Source organism: Sinohyriopsis cumingii, chromosome 3 (genome assembly GCF_028554795.1).
Source record: "Sinohyriopsis cumingii isolate HCF-2022 chromosome 3, ASM2855479v2, whole genome shotgun sequence".
NCBI classification, from domain to species: domain Eukaryota; kingdom Metazoa; phylum Mollusca; class Bivalvia; order Unionida; family Unionidae; genus Sinohyriopsis; species Sinohyriopsis cumingii.
In genome coordinates this window covers 119,956,692-119,982,117 of record NC_142963.1, presented here as the reverse complement: position 1 = coordinate 119,982,117, position 25,426 = coordinate 119,956,692, and the positions used below count along the sequence as shown (strand labels likewise).

General features: G+C 34.9%; 1 protein-coding gene across 1 annotated transcript in view; it reads right to left on the bottom strand.

Moving 5' to 3' along the window:
* Window positions 1-25,426, bottom strand: part of LOC149803695 (uncharacterized) — a 180,334-nt gene that overhangs the window by 67,136 nt on the left and 87,772 nt on the right. The window contains exons 11-14 of the mRNA XM_089953483.1: window positions 17,229-17,331; window positions 6,279-6,551; window positions 4,239-4,356; window positions 2,196-2,340 (exon numbers count right to left, since the gene is read on the bottom strand). Of these exons, the coding sequence (XP_089809609.1) occupies window positions 2,196-2,340; window positions 4,239-4,356; window positions 6,279-6,551; window positions 17,229-17,331 (639 nt within the window). The remainder of the gene's footprint in view (window positions 1-2,195; window positions 2,341-4,238; window positions 4,357-6,278; window positions 6,552-17,228; window positions 17,332-25,426) is intronic.

The following is a 25,426-nucleotide window of genomic DNA, read 5'->3' as shown; positions in this document are numbered from 1 at the left end:
TAAAACTGCAAACAGATCCTGATCTTCCATATTATAATGCACCTGCAGATCAGGGTCCATGTTGCTTATTCAACTGTTTACTCTAACAAATCCTACAAACCCAGATACTGGTGCATTAAGCAATGGCAAATCTGGGTCTGTGCAGTTTGCAGTTGGACTTGTCTTATAAGTGAGTAGACAGTCAAACCCGGTTATCTTGATTATGTCGGGGGTGTAAAAAAAACGTTGACATAACCTGGTCCTGAGACATTAGGGATTAGTTGAAAAATGTACTGCAGAACAATGATTATGCATCTGATGCACCAAAAATGAGGAGTTTTGTTTCTAAAAACATTTGGCATTTTTAATGCACAATAAAAATAATAATCCAGTCATGCCAGGTTGCATAAAAAAAGATTGGAGGTCTTTTAAATGAGATTAAGTAACAAGTCATACATTTTTACAACACTTAAGCTACTGTAATAATGTCCATAGTGTAAAGTTGTTTTTATTTCCCTGTGATAGCTGCATCATTTTCATAGCAACAGCAAGGCAATGATCTCCTCACGCTGACCAAAATCTATGCCAATTTAAGTACATGTACATGTAGGACTGTACTTTAAAAAAACAAGTATTATCTTTGTTAATGTTGACTTTAACTAGTAGCAAAATGTAACTTACCAAAATTGTGCGTGAAAATCTATCGCTTTTGTTGATTATCAGAGGTTCTTTTACGGTATGCCGGGTTTCACCAATAGAATTTGCCTCTGTACCGGAAAAAAAAAATGAGGCTGTTGGTACTCGTGGGCTGACAAACTGTAAAATGTGTTTAAAATCTTTAAAGTCAACTGTCTCAATGCCAAATTTTCTAAGAAGCCGACTTAATCTATTCATACATTTGTAGTCCCATATCCCTCCCGACTTTGATCAGTGACTGTCGGCAACAACACAGCACCAGAAGGAGAGTCAGCGTATCACTTTGATGGACTGCAAGGCTTTGATATCCGATTCAAGATGAAGCAATACAAATGAAAGCAATCCTCTTTCTGATTCATAGATGTTATTCATATCAGTCACTTTCTGCTTTGTTCTGTTTGTGTTGAAGAATCTGTAACCATAGCACAGTGATGGACAACTTCATTTATAAAAAAATAAAATACTGGGTGCTCTGAATTTTTTAAAATAATATTTTTGCCCTTATTTAATCTTTGTTAAAAAAATTAATAACCAAGTCTTTGTTTTTTTTTGGAGGGGGGTATCACCTTGGTTGGAATTTTGCCGGTTTCTATTTAGAGATGACTGTAAGTCACATGATCTAGCTATGCTGCATTTGAAGGCATACATTCGCTCCAAGCATGGAAACAATTGAACTATTTAGTTTACAAGTGAACTCTGAACCAAAGTTGTTAATTGTACATGAACCAGGTTGGTGACCAACTGTGATGATATTGGAATGCGATTTCACAACAGTTTGTTTCATAAAGCATCAGGAATCGTATCCTATCTGTAATTCTGTCAATATTCAAGTTAGCATCATTAAATGTAGCTAACAGTACCTAATTCACTTTTACAATATAGTGGAAAACGAATTAGTTATTTTTAGCTACATTTAATGATCACGATTTTATAATTTACTGAGATACAGATAAGATAAAATGCATGATGTTGTGAGGAATGAATTATATTGGTATGGTGTTGACATGTGATGCTGTCAATTATATACGCAGTATTTGTTTACAATGTAATTTTATCCACTCTAGTGATAAACCATGAATTGATGAGACTGGTTGATTAGCATTTGTACTAGTAAAATTTGGACTTGTACCTAACTTTTTCCATCCTTGCGGTACGAGGTACCCCGATAGTAGAGGAAACTCTCAATCATTTGTTGTAAAAATTTCTCAAAGACGGACATTAAAAGTTGCATTTCATTAAATTAAGCAGGTCCATGTGTTACTTCAGACTTAAACTTATGCCCAACATAACAGGAATATCGACTTAATAGGGTCAAGATAAGTGGGGAAATACTAACACAACAAAGAAATATGTTTTTGGGACTGGATCAAAACGCTCAACATACACGGGTTCTCGAGATAACCGAGGTCAAGATAAGCAAGTTTGACTGTATATGGCTCAAATGACCAATGAATAGCATTATAGGGATTGGGTACAATAATTCTCTTGCTGACCAGTAGGGGTTTATGTGGGTGACTTACATTTTTCAGCTTATCTCCTTCCTTCAGTTCTGGTACTCCCTTAGCCTGGCAGACAAAAACTCCGGTGAAGTTACCCCCCATGATTTTTATGTCAGATAAGGCAGATGGCCTAACCTTGACACTCAGAGCATTGCCACCAGTGTCACTGTCAACAGAGGGATAAAAAAATGTGTATTTCTATCTATAAAGAACTTTAATACAGCATATAATCATAATATATCAAATGCTGGCAAAGCTAAGCAGGTCACAAAAAAGATGCCAATGTGAAAAGTAGAAGAAAAAACATCAAACAAGGGTACTGAAAATGACATTACATGCCTGTCCTGTTTTCAGTACTCGTTTGCATAGGAAAAGTAGGGCACAGTTGAAAACGGAGATTTCTGAATGACAGATTTATATTAACTTCACTCTGGTCAAGGTATGCAGGTTTTAACTAAAATTAGTGTGCATAAACTATTTTCTTCCCAGACTTAAGATGGCCATAACCTCTGAGGTCAAGCTCCAAAAAATATAGATTTCTTTATTACCTTAAGATGCAAACGATCTACAAATCATGATCAGGGAGCTTTAGACTAAAAATTATTCTGCAAAATGCACTTTCTGTTGTCACAATGACCTTGACCTTTGACCTTGAAATCTATAGGTCTCTTCCATACCATAACTGGAAACCCTCCACAAACTTTGATCAAGATGCATGGTCTAAACACAAGTTATTATGTAGAGAAACTCTGTTCCTCATTCTGACACAATGTCCTTGACCTTAGACTGTTTGACACCAAAATCCATAGGTCTCTTTCTTCCCAAAGATGTTAGTTATCCACAATTGTTTTTTTTTAATAATGAATTTTTTATCCACAAACTTTGGTGACAGTATATAGCTGAAAATTCTGTGTAAAAATAATTTTTTCTTATTTCATTTAAAAATCTTGACCTTTGGCCTTTAGACTTTCAAATCAATAGGCTATTTCCTTATCACAAGTGCAGCCTATTCACAAAATGTGGTCCTGGTCTGTGGTGCTGAAGTAATGTTATTATGTGAAAACGATTTTTCTTCTTACATTTACAATGACCATGACCTTTGACATTTTTACCTCAAAACTAATAGGCTTCTATTTTACCATAAGTGGAAGCTATCATCAAAGTTCAGCTAAGGAACTGCCTGTGTAACTTAAATTCAAACAGACAGATATACGAAAAAGGACAAATCATAATATATCCAATCATAAAGTGAGATGTAAAAATGGACAATAGGACTACCCAAGATGAAGAACAGCAATAGATGCTAAAGACGCTGTCACCTGCTGGATTCGTGCATGAGCAAAATGTCTAGCACAATAAAATACAGTACAACATTTTGTCCACCTGTGCCCTATGCATTAATGTATACCCCCTTTGTATCTCACCTGCAAAAGCTTCCAATTCAGAACGTTAAAATACAAACTTCATGCTGACATTGCCCCCATGACTTTCAAAAGAAAAACTTCGAGAGTGATCTGACTGCTTATTTACCCGAGGCTTTAATAATTTCTTTTAGCACTGAAACATAATCAAACTCATATGCACCCATGATTTTGTTGTTGTTGTGCTTATCTTCCTCCAACACAGATCATGTGGTTGGTCTCGTTAAGGCCAAGCTAGCATGGCAACAAAATACATCTGCAGCAGACAGGATGATACAACACAAAAGAAAACATCTGACTGTATTAAAATAATTTGAGTATCCAAGCAAAAAATATTACAGCATTGAACCCATTGGTAAATCATACAGGAGCAATGAGAAACAAAAAAGAATAACATCAAACTGAGGTTAAGTTGTGGAAACTACCATGCATTCGACAGATAGTAACTATTACTGCTAAATTTGCTGTTCTTTTGTTCAGGTGGAGACTAATTACACATAAACAATGGACACAAGTGGGTCTGAAATTGCTCGCCTGGCTTAGATTGGCATAACAGACAAATGCAAGAACAGTTGGCAATGACCCACTGTATTTACAATACTACAAACATATGCTGTGCAATATAAATTTTGAAAAGCCCCACCTGTCTTGGTAAAATGGAAAGAGAACTTTATATGCAGCAAATAAAATATGACCAGGATATTCTTTCTCGGCCTCTGAACTCTCATGGCTGCTTGTGCTTTGAACTTCATCGCCATCACCTGTATTGAAGATTAGATGCTTTAAAATGGAGCATAAATTGGCTATGCTGGTTACAACATTCAACATTCACTTTATCTACATTACAGAAATTAAAATGTTTACTTATATAAACTGAAAGCAGCTTTATTAAGATCCATGCACTTTCAACAAACTTCATTTTATAGGCTCATGGTAACTGGATGCATTTTACAACCATATAAAAAGCATGAAGAGCCAGGCAGGTTGCATTAGTTATTATAGAGCAAGGATCTCAATATTTATGAACCTTTGGCTTTATCTTTGTTTAGGGACTGACCCCATTCAGCTGCATTTATGAATTTGTCTTTTAATGCCTAGTAAGTGTACATATGGCCAAAGAATGGAGTTTCCCAGTCATGACCCAAAGGTGAAGTCCCTGGTGGTAGGGATAATAAATTTTATGTTTCAAACCATGGGCTAAGTTCTTGGGGGTAGGGAAAGAACTTGTTGAATCACTCAGGGGTCCCAATCTAACATGTATTGACAGGCAAAATACCCCCACTCCTCCAGCTTTAAACTTGAAAGTGTTGGTACAATCTACAACCAAAACACTATCACTACCCAACTTTCATCTATCACATATTTAGTTCTAATGATCTATGAGCTCTGTGTGTGTGTGTGTGTGTGTGTGTGTGTGTGTGAGTGTGTGTATGTTTGGGTATGTGTAATGAACAATTAGCTATACAGTAAAATCAGAAACAGCCCCATAATGCATTATCATAACCTTAACATCTGACCTTACTAATCATTCACTTGACAATCTAATTAAGGTGTACCAATTTATAAATTTGAGGTGGGAGCAATATTCAAAAGTATTTGAAGTGAAGTTAAAGATGTACTAAAAGGGAATATTGAAAAATAAGAGTGACTTCAATAACTCCACTCCTCATTCACAACTGTGCAACAAAATGTGAGACAACATTTGCTGTTGCCACCTTCATTCTTAAAAAAAAAGACCAAATGAGATGGATGCGATAAGTCTGATATTGTAATGGCTTTGGTTCATCTGTTCAAATCAAGCCACAGTGGCTCAGTGGTTCCATGGAAAACCCACGTGGTGTATTTTTGCCGAATGATCATGAAGTCCACAGATTCTGTCCTCAATCTGATTGCTGTATTGCATCAATCACATATTCTTCTTTACAAATTTATAAGCAGTGTTGAACTGTCCTATTTCTGATTGGAAAAGTTTTTAAGTTTAAAAAGACCCATCTGCTCTAAGAATTTTCATCCACAAGTCAACCCCAAAAAGTTCATTTCACTTAATATCTGGTGCCAATTTCTTTAAAAGCACTTACTGGTCTGCGACCTAAATTCATTACCAAAATAATGAATCTATAAGGTAAAGTTTCAAATAAAAGAAACCCATCTGTTTTCTTGAAAATAGATCATGTAGTTACTATAAATAGAAAACTATGAAAGTGCATGTAGCTCTATGATGGACGAAATATGGTATTCTTATGCAGCAGTCTTACTTTTTAGAATATTCTAAATTTTTATGATGAGTGGAATTAAAAAGATGATAATATAAATTACAAACACAACTTTTCTGCCAGTAGCTTCTCATGGGTCGGTGGTTCTTTTCCTGGTTATCCCGGGTTCTTCTCCACCATTAATACTGGCTGCCATGTATAGTGTGCTGAAAAATGGCATTAAACCCTACAACAACAACAACAACAAACACAACTTTTATTTCTTTATTTTTATTTTATTTGTTTATATACCGGAAAAGCGTTATCCATATACAGGCAAGCATAAGAAGTAATTTGGTGGGAAAAAAGTGTAATGAAACACAAACACATAATGGTTGGCATGTATGCAGGTATACATCAGTGCAACAGCTTGTACAGGTGAACTGGAACTAATTATTACATATAACTTACATCACAAGTTAGACACTTACCTATCTGTAGCCTCAAATGGGGATGATTAAGATCATAACCTCTCTTGTACGAACCAAAGTGTAATCTGCGTTGTCCAGGTTCAGGTTTCTCATTTATTGAACCAGCAATGGCTTTTGTAGAAACTGTTGGTCCCAAGGGTTTCATGGGCTTGTAGTCTGTCTCAAAGATGCTATTTGTCAAGGCTGTTTTCGTATTGGGACTGATCATTGGTTCCTCTTTGGACTGCACACTGGACATAATGACTGGAAGTGTGTTGGATTTAATCATGGGATCTTGAAGAAAAATTAATACACATCAGGTGGAGATACATTTTCTCTCCATATGTACATCAATATTGTGGAGTTTTTGTGAAAATGTAATTATTTTACTGAGTATGGGTACATGTTTAACACATAAGAAAGTGGTCAATATTGCAACATAGTAACAGTAAATACTACTATATACTGAATATTAATATAATTTTTTTTAACCAAATGGAAGTTAAAAAGGAAATATTGTAAAAATTGCAATGTAAGCACCCAATTTCAGCACATTTGAATTTTGTGAGTGTCTGTATTAAATACATTTTACAAGATTAAAATTTTGGAGGTACCCCCTTTTGAGTCTACAGCTTTCAGAGATTGAGAAGTACCATTTCTTAAGTGCCGAAAATCATAATAACTGTTGCATATATTCATATAACTCACGTCCAACTACAAACAACACAGACTCTGAGCTGTTGCTGTATAATGCATGCTTCCATCTTCTTAATTCAGTAGTTTTAATTGTAAGATAATGAAAACCAAATATAAAATCACTGATTATTTCAAGTACACCGCAAGAAAAATGAAATTATAATTCTCACTGACCCAGTTTTATTTGTCTGCTCATAGCAAACTGATTCTGCATGATTCAAAATTACTAGCAAATTGAAACTTACTAGCAAACTGCAGCAATTTGTTAATTTGGAAGGGTGCTAATTAGGAAGAATTATCAAAAGTCATGTTCTGAACATGCTTAAGTGCAGATAATAATGTTCAAAGACAATTTCATCAGCATTATCAGTTATTAAATTAAACCTAATGCACTGTGTAATTTGTAGCAATTCTTGGCAACATTGGTTTTTGTCCTAGCTATGTCAAATTTAAATTGAAACTCATTCATGCTTTAACAAAAGATTTAACAGAAAAATCCTAATAAATGGTCCTCTCAAGCTGTGATATAGAAACGTATCACTTTGAATATATGTAGCACTTAATTTGAAGGCTCACAATTTCCAATCTGTAACACATTTATTAAATTTGAAAACTGGAACAATTTGAAACAAGTGTAACAACTTGGAAAACCAAACAATTACAATTTTTGAAGTAATAGAAACAATTACTGAATTTGTTCAAACAACTATTCCAGATTTAATGTCATGGAAGTTCCAGATTTAAAGCTACTCTTTTCGGGTTTGATGAAACATACTAAAAATACTTTTACAAAAATTAATTTCAATTTTATTGATGGAAAACAAATTTGGAGAATATAATTTATGTGTAATTTTTCAATCCACCTTAACTGCATTCATTAAAGACTAAATGTAACAATAACATTTTCATCTTTGCAGGAGATGCTAAGAAAATTGTCAAGTGTTTAAAGGAAAGTTATAGATCATCAGAATTATCTTGGCAGTGTTAGCTGTATTTTCTCTTCAGAAAAGGTACATTAGTAGTATAACCAGGTAAATACTAATGAAGCAAAGTAAAAGGTACATTAGTAGTATAACCTGGTAAATATTAATGAAGCAAATTAAAGGTACATTAGTAGAATAACCAGGTAAATACTAATGAAGTGAATTAAATGGTACATTAGTAGTATAACCAGGTAAATACTAATGAAGTAAATTAAAAGGTACATTAGTATAACCAGGTAAATACTAACGAAGCAAATTAAAAGGTACATTAGTAGAATAACCAGGTAAACACAACGAAGCAAATTAAAAGGTACATTAGTGGTATCAAATGAGGTAAGTACTAGCGAAGCAAATTACAATGCAAAATGCACCATTAAATAATGCGCACTAGGAAGCAAATTTTAAAAAATCTGGCCCCTATATTCTGTGGTGTCATCACTAAAACTGTCAGTTATAAACTTTGTGACTTTTGTGAAAAAAAGCGCTGTAGAGTTACTGAGCATAACTGGAAATGACCAAGCTTTCAAAGCTCAAGAGGCTAAAGAGCAATAATGCATAATACAGGGGGAAAAGTATATGACCTTGACCCTGAAGATATGACTACAACTGTGGTAGATGACATGATATCAAATTGAGAAACAAATTTTTTGGAGTAAATGTTTCTGATACTTAGCCGATCACAATACCTTATGAGTATGACCATTACCATGTAAATTCAGAAAGCTAAATATTGTCTGCTCCATAAAGGTGGCAGTCAGAGTAATCTTTCCTTCAATATATGGATTGGCATCAAATCCTGTCCATACTTCAATTACTACTGGAGTGAAATGCACACTCAACTAGTAGGATGTAACACTGGGGAGGCTGGAAGGGTGTATCCATATTTTGTTGAGTAAGTATTGCTGAAGAAAATTTACTCCAAGAACTAGTATTTTTTTTAAAAATACATTAACCTATAATACCTACGAAGGATGGGTAAGAGGTGGAGGGAGTTTGTATTCTGTAACCCCAGAGAAAGGCCATATTCAGTCCCAAATGCATGTGAGGCAGCTTCAACATAGCTGATATACCTTGGTGGTACATACCTATTAGGAGAATTGGAAACATTTTTAGCCCACAAATTCAGTGGAAGTTATATTCCCACATCAAAAGGGAAGGTGCCTAACAACCCAAGAAGCTAGCCTGTTGCACTGGTGCTATAATAGGTCCCACCAAGCGTAAGTGAGCCGTTTAGGACAAAATGTATCAGAAGTAGAAACTAGAGGATCAAGAGAAAGTTTATTCTGCCTTCGACCCCATGGCTTGCATAATAATGAACAGTTATGCTCAAATGCAATGCTTGTCATGACTGCCCAAACTACATTAACTTAAATGTGTAACAACTTCATTTGACCTTGGAAAAATTCTCTGTATGCAGAACAAAGAACCCATCTTATCCTGGACAAAAGAGTTTGAGACAAGATATCAACTTTAAAATTTTCTTCTTTCAAATGTAAAAACAAACAAGATTTCACACTATGCATTGGCTTGGTTCTTTCTGGGTAGTTTTATCACAAATGACTGATCCACAATGAGTGGGATCATGTTCTTGGCAATGAAACCTGGGATCTTCAAGAGTGATACTGACCCATTCCAAAAGAACAGTAGATAGTTCAGGTTGGCTGACATCATGTATTTTGCTGATCCTGCCTGCTGCAATCAGAATGAGTAAGAAGCAGGTTTTATATGAGAAGTGAACCAACGATACTCTCATGAGTGGTTCAAATAGTGCCTGATTCAACTGTATTAAAACACATGAAAGTTTCTACCTTTGTCACAGAGCAACACCTTTGGTTGTGACAAATCAAAATTCACCAAAAGACTAAAGGTCTTTTTTTAGTCCTACATCCTCTCTTCTGTGATGGCACAGCATGTCTGAGATTGTGGAATGGTAACCTTTTATTATGATAGGGGCTAAGGTTTTCATTTCAGAGTCTTTGTTGAGAGTTGGTTATCTTTGGGTACACCGGGGACCTTATGCAAAGGAATGTGTCCTAGCTTGCAAAAATTGTCTACTTTCTCTCATATACTTTAAAAGTGGTGGGCCTTCTAGCCTTAGTGATTTTCTATATCATTTGTAGTGAGAATGGTTTGATCGTGAGGGCTTATTTAATATGATCTAGACAGTCATGCAGGTTCGACAGATCTGGGTTTGGATAAGATTCCTGCTATCAAGGTTGTCTGAGAAGATGAAGAAACGTCTCTAATTTCCTTAGAATTATGACTACCAGATTGAACAAGTTGTTTATCCATGATTTTTCCCACTCAGGGGGAGCAATCAGGATGAAATGGCACTCTAGTTTCCTATTTTTTGCAGAATCTTTAAAATTAGAGGCACTGCAGGATAAGTCTAGGTGTTCAAACTGTTCCAATGTATGGAAATTGTATCAACTGCGTAGGTGTTCAGATCTGGAAATGGACAAACAATGGTTTGGACATTTGTGTTCCACCTTGTAAAAAACAGATCCACCAGTGGTTGATCACTGTGTGTACAGATAAAATTGAAAACAAAGAAATGAGCAACCATTCTGTTTGTAATAGTTAATTCCTTCAGGACAGCAAGTCTATGAATAATTTAATGTACCCAGAATATGATGAGCTTTGACATGGCTTGTTGCTGATAACACCACCTTAGCGAATTCCAAACAAGCATGCAGAGGTCTGGGGATCTGGGTCCCCCTGACTCCTGAAATAATGACACAACAGTGGAGTTGCCAGATAGAATGAGTATGCTCTTTCCATACAGCTTCTCCTGCCACTAATGAAATGTTTTAAGTACAGTCTGCATGTCTAGGATACTGGTATTCAATAAATGGTTCTGAATGGTCACACTCCACTGGCCTTCTGAAATGATGGAAGGAGATGGGCAATCCAGATTTCTGTGCTTGCATCTATACAAACTGTTCTCTTTGGCGGTTGGATATGCAAGGGAACACGTGCCATGAACCAAGGGAGGTTCTTCCACTAGCTAAGATAGAACATCATATGATTGGAGACTGGTTGTTTGTTCCAATGGGCAAAGTTTTGGTCTAAATTGGACACAAGTATCATTTGTAATGGTCTCATGAATAGGTAATCCAAGATCATGAGGTCAGCCCTTGCACTGAACTGGCCCAGTGGGTGAAGGAATTCTCAGGCTGAGATATGGTTCTCTGCAAGAAATGAAATCACAGGTGAAGGAATGTTCAAGACCTGTTCCTCATCAAACTCTGTTCGGATATGTTTGGAATCTCCATACCCATGTGGATGAAAAACTGAATTGGTATGATATCAAATTTGGCCTTGATGACTTTGATATCAAAACTGAGGAGAATTAATACAAAGGATTTCATTTTTGACATAAAATACAACTTACCTGGTGTTTTTTAAGTAGTTGGATGTCATGGACATGGAGATGGTCCTGAAGTGAGACACTACCCAGTCCATGATTCTTGTGAAAACTAATGTTCAGACCAAATAGGAACTGAACTGAACTGATATAATTTATCCACTAAGGCAAACTGAAAGAACCTCCTAGAGAATGTGTGAATTGTGACAGGTAGGTAAGCATCTGAGCATCTTGCAGATTTATACTGACTGCAAGGTCTCCCTCCTGGATGGCATTTAAAACCTGCCTTGTTGTTTCCACTCTGAACCATGGTGACCATAGTAATAGTACTGAGGTCTATAACTAGTCTGAGTGCAACTGGCACCAGGAATAATTTCGGGTAAAAACCTGTTGATTTTGTGTTGTGAACAATCTAATATATATTGCCCTTTACTAACTAAGATTCTTTTTCACCTGCTGCAGGATGATGGTCTTGAACACACCTTTTGGGATGTCTGTAGCTGAAGGGAGCCTGAACAATGGAGGAGGAACATTGAATGTGATATGGAGGCACTCTGAAATGACCTGATAGGTCTATCTATCATTTTGGCAAATGTTTTCCTATTTGACTGCAAAAATAGTGGAGCCTTCCCTCCCACCAGGATATCTGATGAGGGCAACATAATAATGGTATCATTTCTTTCTAGAAGAAGGCTCTTGAGGAGCTATAAATGATCCTCTCCTAATGAGGCACTTAATGGTGTGCATATGTGTGTGTGTGTGTGTGTGTGTGTGTGTGTACGTGCATGCATGCATGTTTGTGTGGGTGATTTGGATTATTTACATAGCTTTAATAATTTTTCAGTCATATCGCAATGATGTCTGCAGTGTATCAGTTTATAGTGATACACTGTGGCATCATGCCGCAGAAATGTAGCATATCACACCCAGTCACATTATCCTGACACCAGTGGCAGTTTATAGTGATACACTGTGGCATCATGCTGCAGACATGTAGCATATCACACCCAGTCACATTATCCTGACACCAGGCCGACCAATCCTAACACTAACCTCTTAATGCTGAGAGAGGCACCTGTTAGTAACAATTTTATAAGCCTTTGATTCGAACCCACAACCTCCTGTATCCAAGGCAGATGCACTAACCACTAGGCTACCACAGAGGTCACACTAAATGAACCAGGTGTCTGGTGGCACTATAACCATAAGAATGGCTCAGAAAAGAAAGTGTGATAAAAAAAACAAAAATATTGACTGGTGACCCTGATCTTGAAGACTGGACCCACAGTATGTGATGCCTTTTGGTGAAGATATAAGTACACTAAACTCTATCCGTCTAACTCAAAAAGCTCTGAAGTTATAAAGTAGAATAGAAAGTATCATGTAAGGCTTGATGAATGAGACAGACAAGTAGAAGAATAGAGAGAAACACAGATGCAGAGTCCCCTGCTGTTTGCATAAAGGTGAAAATCTATTAGACTAAAGTGCCAGTTGTATTATTCTCTTCTTTCAATCATGGGTAAGAAAAAAAACAATTTTTCTATTAAAATGTTTCTTTGATGATACTTACAACTACTGCTACCTCACAAATCCAGCCCTCTCAGGTAAAATTATTTGCTAAAAAAATTAAGTTGTCTGCCCACCTAGGTGGCAGTCAGTAAGCGTGATCTTCCTTTGGCACAGGGATCATCAGCAAATCCTGTGACTAATTCAGTTACTACAGGAGATGAAAGCATGCTCTCTCTATGGATGCAAATTCAGGGAGGCTGGTAGAGTGTATGTGCATTATGATTGGGTAAATGTTACCAAGGAAACGTATTTTATGAGAAAAATTGGTTTCTTCTTTAAATACGTAACCTAATTATAATACCTTAGGAAAATAGATTAGAGGTGGAGCGAGATACATCCCCATACCCCAGAGAGACCATCTATGGTCTCCTAAAGTATGTGAGAAAGCTTCTAGATACCCAAGGGAAAATAAACTCCATATGTCAAGAAATAAGGGAAAATTTTCCTTCATGCAAATCCAGTGGCAGTCATAAAGCCACATCCTTATGAAGCTGTCAAATGACCTGGAATAGTGACCTGTTGTGCCATGGCTATAGGTTCCACCAGCATGAGTTAGTCCTATGGGGGTAAAAGATCTCTATGATAAAAGCTGGAGAATGTGGAATCCGATCTCCATCCCATGGCATGGATAATATCAGTTAAAGAGACAACTTCACTCAAATGTTACTATACTTGTGGTGACTGCATAACAAATTCATATGATCTGGTGTTATTTCTTGATATGCAGACCAAATAACCCACTTTATCCAGGAAAAAAGTGTCGATGCTGATATTCTGTCTTATTCTCTTTTGAAAGGTACAAAGAGGTGTGATCTCCTCAACACACTGGCTCCATCTTTTTAAGATTTCACTTCAAAGCTTACACTTTGTCCTGTAAGTGGCCTTGAGCTTAAGTGTTTAGAGTAGACGGCAATTTCAACACAAATGTCTGGTTACCCTGCATCCCATGCCCCATCCTAATACATGAACTGGATAACATTATTCCCACAAATATGGCCCACTTCCGTTATGACCAGACTAGGCCATATACAAGGGATAATAATGGGTCACGACCACGACAGACAGTACATTTTATCACAAAGTCAGTACACTTTGCCTATAGTGTGTGCAATTTCATATTTTTGATATTATAACAAGTGAACATATCACTTTCTGTGATTGTCATTGTTCCAAATAAGTCCATGATATTAGTGTGTAGTATTCTCTTTAATGATTATGTGCGATCGTGGGAAAACATTTTGAACCCCGCCTTCTGGAATTTTTTCTTTTCAATGAACATTTTGGTCACCATTTTTCGATATATATATAAAGCCTAGTTAGTGACTCGATATAAAATAGATGTTTGTTGCTTCAGATTATTCGCAAACCTTTGCTACTCAAGGGGCAAACTCCAAAGTGGAATGGCCAATTTTTATTGCCAATAAGGGTTTATCCTATTATGGTGGTGAATGTGTTGCTTCTGGGGTTTTGTGGCTCATGCACCATGGGTAGATTTATATCCCTCTGAAAGAAAGTGACACATCGGCATGTATACTTATGGCATTGTCCTTTAATGTGTGTTTCTGTGTCTGTCCCTTTGGTCCCAAGTACATGCTGAACAGAATTCACATGTGTTAATAGCTGCACAGCCAGAACACACTACACAAGTTGGGTGACTGTTGGTAGCATTCTTCCAGTATTTGTAAAGTTTACAACTATAATTTCACATGGTCTAATCTGTAAGACAAATAGAGCAGAACATATATATCTGCTGTAGCCCTGCACCTGTTTTTGAACTCAATGTCAGTGCAGGGCTGTACCTTATAAATATGATTACCTGGAAAATGGCACACTAGCAGATGCCAAAATGAAGGCTATTGAGCATCAATATATGATATTAATTAACCATGTTACCTGTAGGACAACTCAATGAAGACCTGTACAGGTAAAATCACTGAAGCTAGGCACATGGATGCCGAGATTACAATTGATCTAGAAAACTTACTTGTATGTACCTGGTCATAGCAGAATTACAGATATTAAGAGTTTTCTATAGCACAAGCCTGAAATGCACGCACATACAATATATGACTATACCCATAACTATGTGAGGTGTCACATAGGTTACCCATGCAATTACATCAATACTATTAAGTTTGTGATGACTGAAAAAGTGATAAATTTGTAAAGGCAGAACCTTGTCATCATAGGAAGAAAGAAAAGTTGGAAATATTAGATGGATTATGCTTCCCTTTTAAAGTCAAGATATTCATGGGACTTGCCACCAATCCCTGTGCCAAGGAGAGATCACCTTTACTGACTGCCACCTAGGTGGGCAGGTAACTTTTAGCTTTTATATCTAAACGTTTTAATCTGGGAGGACTGGATTTGTGAGGTAGTAGTAATTCTCCTAAGATATTATGATTGGGTAACGTATTTCAATAATAAATTACTAGAATGTCTTTAACATATTAAAAAGATGACCTGCAGACCAACAAAGATAATATTAGATGCCAGAATAAGAATATGGAAGAAATAAGTATGTTACATGTTTTGGCTCTTACAAAACACAACAAGAAAAAATTGAAGACAACAAGCTTTGTAAAATTCAACAAATAATTTATTTCCCTAGAAAAATATGAGAAAAATGAGAAAAAGAACTTACAGCTTTATGAATAAAATCCAAAATTAATCCAAGAATTAAAAAATACAAGTCTGATTATTAAAAAGTGCTAAATGAAACTGAATTTAAATCCTGATGAAATCCAAAATGGAAGGCAATGACATATGCTGTGGTCAGCATCATACTGATGTGTCAACAGTTCTTTGTTGAATCACAGAAAACAATATTCCAGTTTTGACTTCTGTGTAAATTTTGATAAATGTCTTTGTCCAAGAATTAACTTAGAGCACTAGTATTTCCTGGGAAAACAAACAAGAAATCCTAATAATTTGAAGAAAACAAAATAATTAGCCCAAAACTGGTCACAACATAAAACACTTTAACTTTTTGAGTCTTAAGGCAAGAATAACTATTCTTTCTCAAAACATCAGTTAAAGTCTAACTACAACGCAAAACAGATTCACATATGGAGGTCACGTGTTCATCCTTCTGGGAAAACCAAAAGTTTGTAACAATAAATACATGTTATTTGTCACATACTCCAAGAATGGCCTGAGAAAGAATAAAAAAGAAAATATAAAATAGTTGTTTGCCAAAAACTATCACTGGTTCTGAATCAAGGTCAGAAACTAAGTCAGCATTAGATATATTATATATTCAGAACTGAACTCTTATTCTTGAAAATATCAAATCCAGTAAACAAAGTTACCTTATAATAGCATCTAATGGAATAATAAAAAAATTAAAACTAACAAACAAGCAATTAAATTACATCAAAAATAAATTAAATATACATAACAAGTATTTGTATCATCTCATCTGCAGAAAATGTCTCAAACCCATTTAATGTCACAAAAGTCTATCAGTGGTTTCTTAAAATTACGTCTGTATTTTGGGCCACCTATCCAAAGTTTGTTGACATAACACTGACAACTTCAATGAATCAAACTAAGTATGCATTCATGTGGCTACTTCTATCTTAATTGAGACTCAACTCAGCTGAACTGCCCACCCCCACTCCTGCAAATAAGCCATAGTTTGCAATGACTGATGCAAAGTCAGAACTCTTGGTGCTTTAACCTTTAATCTCTAATAGGACAATCTCATCTTGGTGCCTTAACCTTAAATCTCTAACAGGACCACCTCATCTGGGTGTTTTTACCTTTAATCTCTAACATGACCATCTCATGTTGGTGATTTTACCTTTCAACTCTAACATGACCATCTCATCTTGGCACTTTTACCTTTAATCTCTAATAGGACCATCTCATTTTGGTGTTTTTACCTTTAATCTCTAACATGAGAACCTCATCTTGGTGCTTTTACATTTAATCTCTAATAAGACCATCCCAACTTGGTGTTTAAACCTTTAATCTCTAACATGACCATCTCATCTTGGTGATTTTACCTTCAATCTCTAATATGACCATCTTATCTTGATGTTTTTACCTTGAATCTCAAACGTGACCATCTCATCTTGGTGCTTTCACCTTTAATCGCTAATATGACCGCCTCATCTAGGTGCTTACATTAATCATAATAATTCCTTGATGCAAACTGACATTTAAAAGTTTAAAAGAAGGCTGGGCTGATGCTGGACGGACATCAGAATACCAACTGATGCAGAGTAAAGATAATATGACTGATATTATCTTGCCTTCTGCTACATTTGTTGCAGGTGAGACAAAATGGTAAATAAAGGTTAGTATCACTGGCTTTCTATTCAGTGCTGCATGTTGACTTAAATGACTTACATCCCCCACCTGTATGTTTTACAAACTGGTAGGTTCTATCTTCATCTGGAATTGTTTCTGCCGATTCTGATGGGTCTCCTGATGACAACTCACCTGAATCTCTCTGAAATTAACAAAATGGGATATATGAAATATGGGTCAAATGAGCCTAATTTGTTTTAAGGGTGTAACACATACACATTCTTACAAAACCTACTAAATGGGGACATATGATTTTACCATCAAAATGGAGACATTTTTATTTGTAACAAATTATGGGCGATAATGACCTGTTTTACTATGCATTTGATATATACATGTCATTTGTAATTGATTTGTGGTTGATTTCCAAGAAACAATGTATCATAATCTTTACCATCAGAACATCATAAATTATACAGTCAAAAAGGGGACATTCCTAAAGTATGTATTTTGATTCCAAAATAAGTATTAACCCAAATATGAGCATAATCTCATCTGATGCACATAGTTCTCTTCCATATTAACTAAACTGAAATATCATGCTGAATTTTTACGTCATGTCCAATGTAAATATAACTAAAAATGTATGCCCAGGAGTTTGAATTGTCAGAATTATATGAAAATATAGAATGTATTTCTTTTCCTAAAATGAAATAAAGATTTGCATGCAAGTCTTCAGTTAAAATATTTGTATTGGCACGAATATATTTTAAAACTTAAAATGTCAATAAAAAAAAAATTTTTTTAACCTCTATGTACTAAAATGTGCCACTTGAATGCTGTTGTTATTGTTGTTGTAGGGTTTAATGCCATTTTTCAGCACACGATAGGCTATACATGGCGGCCAGTATTAATGGTGGAGGAAGAACCCGGGAAAAACCCCGGAAAGAACCACCAACCCACGAGAAGCTTCTGGCAAGCTTTCTCACATACCCACATTGGCTGAATCTAAGACTCGAACCCACACAGACAGAGGTGAGATGACAGTGATCTGTAACAGAGCACTTTTGACCACTCAGCCACTCGGGGCCCCCACTTCAATGCAACCCCCTTTATTAAAAAACGATGCACGATAAGATCTCTTTGATATGAAACACATCAAAAATGTTTTTAAACTGTCTCAATTCAGCAGAAAACTGGTCGTTTTTTTAATAATTCATATGAAAATGTACCCATTTTGTAAGTACCATATCATGGCTGTACTATGCAAAAATTCCATTTTTGTATGTACCTTGCTATTAGTTCACATGTATGAAAATGAACTCATTTTGTATGCACCAAATCAAGTTTTTTTAAATCTACCATATCAAGAATGTGTGTTTGATAAAGTCCCCAAATAGCATGTATTATATCAAGGCTATGTGTGCGAAAATGTCCTCATTTTGCATTTATCACATAAATGATGTGTATACATAAATGTCCTTATTTTTCATGTTCCACTTCATTGTTTTATGAAAATATTCCCAATTTTTTGTGTATCACTTCAGGAATATGCATATGATAATGCCCGTTTGTATATGACGCTTACAAAATGCATGAAAAAGTCCATGTCTTGCATTTAACACATCAACCAAGCATGTAAAAAGCTGTCTTCATTTTGTATATCTGCACTGCTAGTGTGAAATGATCTTCATTCTTTATGTAAAGGTTGTATGTTTAAAAATGTATACTTTTTGCATGTTCCATGTCCAGGTTGCTTAAAGGAAATGTCCCCGTTTGGTATGTATCAAAATATGGTCATGTATACATTTAATGTTATCAATTAGCACTATTAAAAAAAACACTGTTTATGTAAAAGTGTCTCCACTCCATATGTCAAATTTGTGCTCTTGAAAATGTTCTTGCTTGCTTGGTTGTTGTTGTTGTTGTTGTTGTAAGGTTTAATGCCATTTTTCAGCACACAATAGGCTATACAAGATGGCCAGTATTAATGGTGGAGGAAGAACCCGGGGAAAACACCGACCCACGAGAAGCTACTGGCAAGCTTTCTCACATACCCACATTGGCCAAATCCAAGACTTGAACCCATGCAGACAGAGGTGAGATGGCAGTGATCCATAACAAAGAATGCTTTACACCACTCGGCCACTCGGGACCCCTTCTTGGTTGGCGTGAGCATCTTAAAATGTTGTGTTTGAAAATCTCCCAACCTAATAGTTGTGCATATTAAAAAAATTAAGTTAATTAATTAATCTCAATGTTTGTCTCAAGCTGTATACTCTATAACCCATATTGTACCCATCAATCATACACAAAAATAAAAGGAATTAAAGGCTCTTTGAATAATACCTAAGATATACAAGGTATTTTTTAAATAGCAAGTACAAACAGTGAGGAAACCCAAGGAAATTCTTTTTCTACAAAATTCTAACCCTATGCAAAATACAAAACTGTTGAGAACCACCATAACAACATTTCAGCATTCTGAACGAACAGCACTAGAATAAAACTATGAACTGAGTCCCATTCAGTCATAGGAACCACACTAAATTCATACATGAAAACATCCCTCTTGAATCTGATATTGGCAAAATATATGTGAAAGTATGTAATGTATAATTAATGGGCAGAAAATAAACACATATTAAGTTTTCTTAGTTCTGCAACATGTGAAACATTGCTCTTTTTATAAACATTGTTTTATTTTGACTCCAAAAGAAAACAATACACCTTGTACCAGTGACAGAATCATTCAATACCGTTCACTTGTATCTTTGAGATCCAACTTTTGGTACTGAAGCATCAACACGGCTTGTTTCACAGACAGCATGATGATTATTTAGTTAATCTTCCTCAATTTTATTCAACAGTATTAATATAAAGCTAACAATGTATCCCCATCACGCTAATATAAAGCTAACAATGTATCCCCATCACGCTAATATAAAGCTAACAATGTATCCCCATCACGCTAATATAAAGCTAACAATGTATCCCCATCACGCTAATATAAAGCTAACAATGTATCCCCATCACGCTAATATAAAGCTAACAATGTATCCCCATCACGCTAATATAAAGCTAACAATGTATCCCCATCACGCTACTTTTAATTATTATTTGTTCAATTCTGTGTTCATAAAAATCCTAATGGACAAGACAGTCATTCACTGAAAGGCAGGTAAGATAAGTTAGAAAAAGATAAAAAATACTGGAATCATGGTAATGTCCTGGTTATTCTCTTCAAATGCTTTCACAATAACCTTAGTACATCCAAACAAATAAAAACTTCATAAGATCATGCCAATCCTTGACGTTAACCAACTGTATTAACCATTTTCCATCCAAAAACCATCTTTTCAATTAATCTACACAAGGTCAGCAGAAATAACAAAAATGCTTCAATAAGTATTATCAAATTATTAAAAAAGTATTTATTTGAATCAACTGAAACACATATAATCAGCAAATATTTGCAAGTAAAATTAATTATATCTTATATAATGACTTTCACCACAACATGTATTCTGCAAGAAATACTATATTTCTCTTACAAAATCCTGGAAAATCAAATTACATCTATTCAGTAATATAGAGAAAATTTAGGATTTTTAACATGTATTTCATGTGAAGTACTTAATGTTTTTTGTGTTTACATCAGATAATTTTAGATTTTATCCTTGAACACATCCTGCAAAACAAATCATTTAAAATGTCAATAATAGAGTATGAACCAATGACTAAGGATACATCTTATGACAGAAGTTCTAGGATCTGGTGTTAGTTATATTTTCACCTTTCATTGCTGGCATTCTGGAACTAATTAATACTGCAGGTTCCATCCATCTTTGGTAGACCCTCATTTAAAATCTTTGGGTTTTAACTGGATATTCATAAAGTATCTGACTAAAGTACTGAATTTTCTATACAAATAATGCCAGTCCTAAAATCAATTAAATAATCAATAACTTTACCTTGGGTATGAATGACTAAAGCAAATCAAAGTCGTAGATAAAATAATCTAACTTGGGTAAAAATAGGGAAGTTAATAATCTCTTTGTTCATAATCATCAAACAAATTGCAAGCATCCAGATGTGAAAATAATGGATTCATGTTGGTCTCAATATTTTGTTCCTCCCGGAAATGCTAATGAACAAATAATAGGGTTAAATATTGTGTTCTGTTGCAAAATCACATCAAACAATCTTGACTTAATAAAACACTTCAAGCTTACTTGTATCATACAGTCAACGGAAAATGTCATTCAGCCAAGATTCAACATAATAGTTTGATGAAGATCGTTTGTTAACTTTACTTTCTTTAGCATGTTAAAAAATTTCAAGAATATTGTTTGATGGTGTTCTCTACTTCATTTTCATCCTTCTCTCCCAGATTTATGGAATCTAGAGAGTTCCTGAGGCTCAAGCTTTTTCCTATAAACTAAATTAGTAATACATATATACATCATTGTAACTAAATACAAACCTAATTTCAAGAGAGACTGATGCTTAATGGTGGAAATAGTCCAAATATGCTCGTGTATTTATATGGATTTCATTAAAAACAAATTGTGATTTGTTGATTTATTGGTGACATATAACACCTGATAAAATAATATTATTTTACACTGGTTCTGTCATTAATTTTCTTATTTATCCAGTTTGGCTTGTTTATTTTTGTAAGTGCATCTCAATGACAACAAGTAACCCTTCAGATGGATCTGCCTTGTACAATACACCTTGACCTGTCCACAAGAAATGGGCCATTAGTAGCCTAAAAAGGGGGGGATCAACTAATTGTTGAGTCGATTTACATGCAAGTATAAATATTATCTTATTTTTTCCATCAGAGAGAGAGAGAGAGAAAGAGAGAGAGAAACCAAAAAGGTCTAAAGAAAATGCTTCTATTGAAAATTATGTTTGAACTGCCTGTGCATATTCTACGTTTTTAATATTTTGGTGAACTTAAGATTTTTACAAGTTGTTACTTTCTCAACTTTCATGCCATTAAATAAATTCATTCAAGAAAGATGCTAAATTAAAACACTGCCATATTTTCCATACTATCAAAGCTTGGACATATTATTTTAGTCCCAGACAAATAGGAAATTAATACTAAAAAGTGAACAAGATGAATGGAAAAACAGCAAAACAAGACATTATGAATATGAATTATTTTGACTGACTGACCAATTAAGAAAGTGAGAGACAGACTTATACACATTTGTAGCATAATTATTCTCCACTTCTCTCAATAAATTCATCTCAGAACATACTAGTCAGGAGTGATATTTCACTTAATTTGTTAATTACTTTCTCAGATCTGGTCGAACAGTTCATCGAGACATGTACAATAATAAACAACTACTTTAACGGAACAAATAAATTTATTAAAACCAGGTTATTCACACACACACTACAACCAATCAGAGCAGAACGTGCTATCCCTAGATCCTAAGGAAAGTGCTTGATAACATCAACTACTATAATTATATTGCTGATATTTGAGTGTTATCCCTGATATTTGAGTGTTTTATTATTAATTAAGGGCAAGTGAGTGACTAATGAGCAAAATGAAAATATATTTAAATGTAAAAGTGCTGCTGTATATGGATGGCGATTTTATTTGTGCGTGTTTTTTTCTTCTTCAGTCTTCTTGATTTGGGCTGCCTAGTTTCAGTGGTCTAAGGAGGGATATCCAGTAATATTCCTTTTCTTACAGTTACAACACTTTATACTTTTTAAAAAAAACAGTGATGATATGGCTTATCCATTTGTAAGTCAATAAAAATAGATACACAGCATCGCTGCTCAAGCTGAAGCCAACTAGTTAAAACATAAAACATTTTCAAGCTTTGATTCCAGTAGAAATAATTATGTCAACTTTTCTAATACTAATTCTTTTTGTGTTTTTTGTTTGTCTTGTCTCTGTTTTGTGTTTGCCTTTGACAAAGACTCATTTAGAGTTGAATGTGCTTAGGCTAGTGAGAAACTAGTTTCACGCTGTTCATTGCCATTTTATTGCATTTATCATAATTAATCCTGACAAATAAGATCCTTTGCTGGATCAAATAAATTTTAAAGGACTGTTATTCACCATATGATTAGTATTCTTTAGATAATTTTTTTTTTCTACTGGCTCAATATTAACAATAGGTGGAATTTGGCTTTAACAATAACGCAGGTAATTGGAGAAAAGAAATGGTATCATTCTTTGGTTACCATGTAGACTATTCGTTATTATGTTTCTGAATAAACTAAATTCTATGTTGATATTTTCCAATGGATTTATTATCCAAGTGTGAAGAATGGCTCATTGTTAAATAAAAGAAAAAACTTGCAGATGAATGGCCCATTATAAAACTGCATAATATCTGCATGAAACCCTTTATTCAGTTTTCTTGTGTTCCGGATCTAATTTGGCAAAATGTGTAATGAACGTTGGACCAGCCATTAATAAACACATACATTAATGTTGCTCTGTGTTAAAAAAGAAAATATATGATAAATAATTGTCCATGTTTACAGACCTGCAGTGAGACTGCACATATGTGTATGTTTTTGTTAAAGTGGACACCAATGCTAATGTTGGTGGCAAGTACAACTCAGTAATTCTACCCTTCATCATACAGGTGAACTAAAATTAAAAACATTAATCTGTGCATGACTTTTATTGAACTTCCAATTTAAAACAGGCTTTTCATTGCAACTTCTGTCCATATATCTTAGTTTTCAACACTGTTTCCACTGCATTATGTAATTCAATACAGAGATGTTGAATAACCAAATATTCGTGATGGTAACACTTTAGCAAATTTAGTAAGTGAACTAATGTCTGCTTCAATTTTATTCAAGTAATAATGTTATGACATCATAATGCATTTTGTAAAGACCACAGATTATCCAGGCCTAACATCATAAAACCTGACTCCATTCTGTACTCAAAACTAATCTCACCAATCTAAAATCTCCATAAGTCAATTTCAAGTAATATTTACATGCCTTGCATAACATTATTACTCAAAATTTTGAGTAAAGTTTTATGATAGATAAGCCAGGCATAGTAACACATTGTTGTTGTTGTTGTAGGGTTTAATGCCATTTTTCAGCACACAATAGGCTATACATGGCAGCCAGTATTAATGGTGGAGGAAGAACCCAGGAAAACCCAGGAAAGAATCACCAACCCACAAGAAGCTACTGGCAAGCTTTCTCACATACCCACTATAGCCACATCCAAGACTTGAACCTACGCAGACAGAGGTGAGATGGCAGTGATCCTTAACGGAGAGCACTTTAGACCACTCGGGGCCCCATAGTAACAAGTGGGTAGGTGAAATTCAGATGTTACTGTAGTAACAAGTGAGTAGATGCAATTTAGATGTTATTATAACAGCAAGTCAGTAGGTGGAATTTGGATGTTATTATAGGAGCAAGTCAGTAGGTGGAATTTGGATGTTATTATAGTTGCAAGTGAGTAGGTGGAATTTGGATGTTATTATAGTAACAAGTGAGTAGGTGAAATTTGGATGTTACTATAGTAACAACTGAGTAGGTTGAATTTGGATGTTATTATAGTAACAAGTGAGTAGGTGGAATTTGGATGTTACTATAGTAACAAGTGAGTAGGTGGAATTTGGGTGTTATTATAGTAGCGAGTAGGTGGAATTTGGATGTTATTATAGTAGCAAGTGAGTAGGTGGAATCTGGATGTTATTATATTAACAAGTGAGTAGGTGGAATTTGGATGTTACTATAGTAGCAAGTGAGTAGTTGGAATTTGGATGTTACAATAGTAATAAGTGAGTAGGTGAAATTTGTATATTGTTAAAGTAACAAGTAAGTAGATGGAATCTGGATATTGAATCAAGAAATATGTGTTTTTTTCTACTGCTTTTTACCAATAATTGTGTTACAAACAACACATTCTTTTTTAGAGGTGATCAATATTATCTGCAGATTGTAAACCTCCTTTTGTTGGAATTGAGCAATCAAACATTTCATTTGTGTTTACATGGTAATGCATGCTAGAAGACTTCACTTTTGTATTTACATGGTACAGCATTCCAGAAGACTTTCAACTTCTGTGTTTACATGGTACAGTATGCTAAAAGACTTCACATTTTTGTTTATATGGTATAGTATGCTAAAAGACTTCACATTTTTGTTTACATGGTATAGTATGCTAGAAGACTTCACATTTTTGTTTACATGGTATAGTATGCTAGAAGACTTCACATTTTTGTTTACATAGTATAGTAAGACTTCACTTTTGTCAAAAAAAGGTATAAAACCCT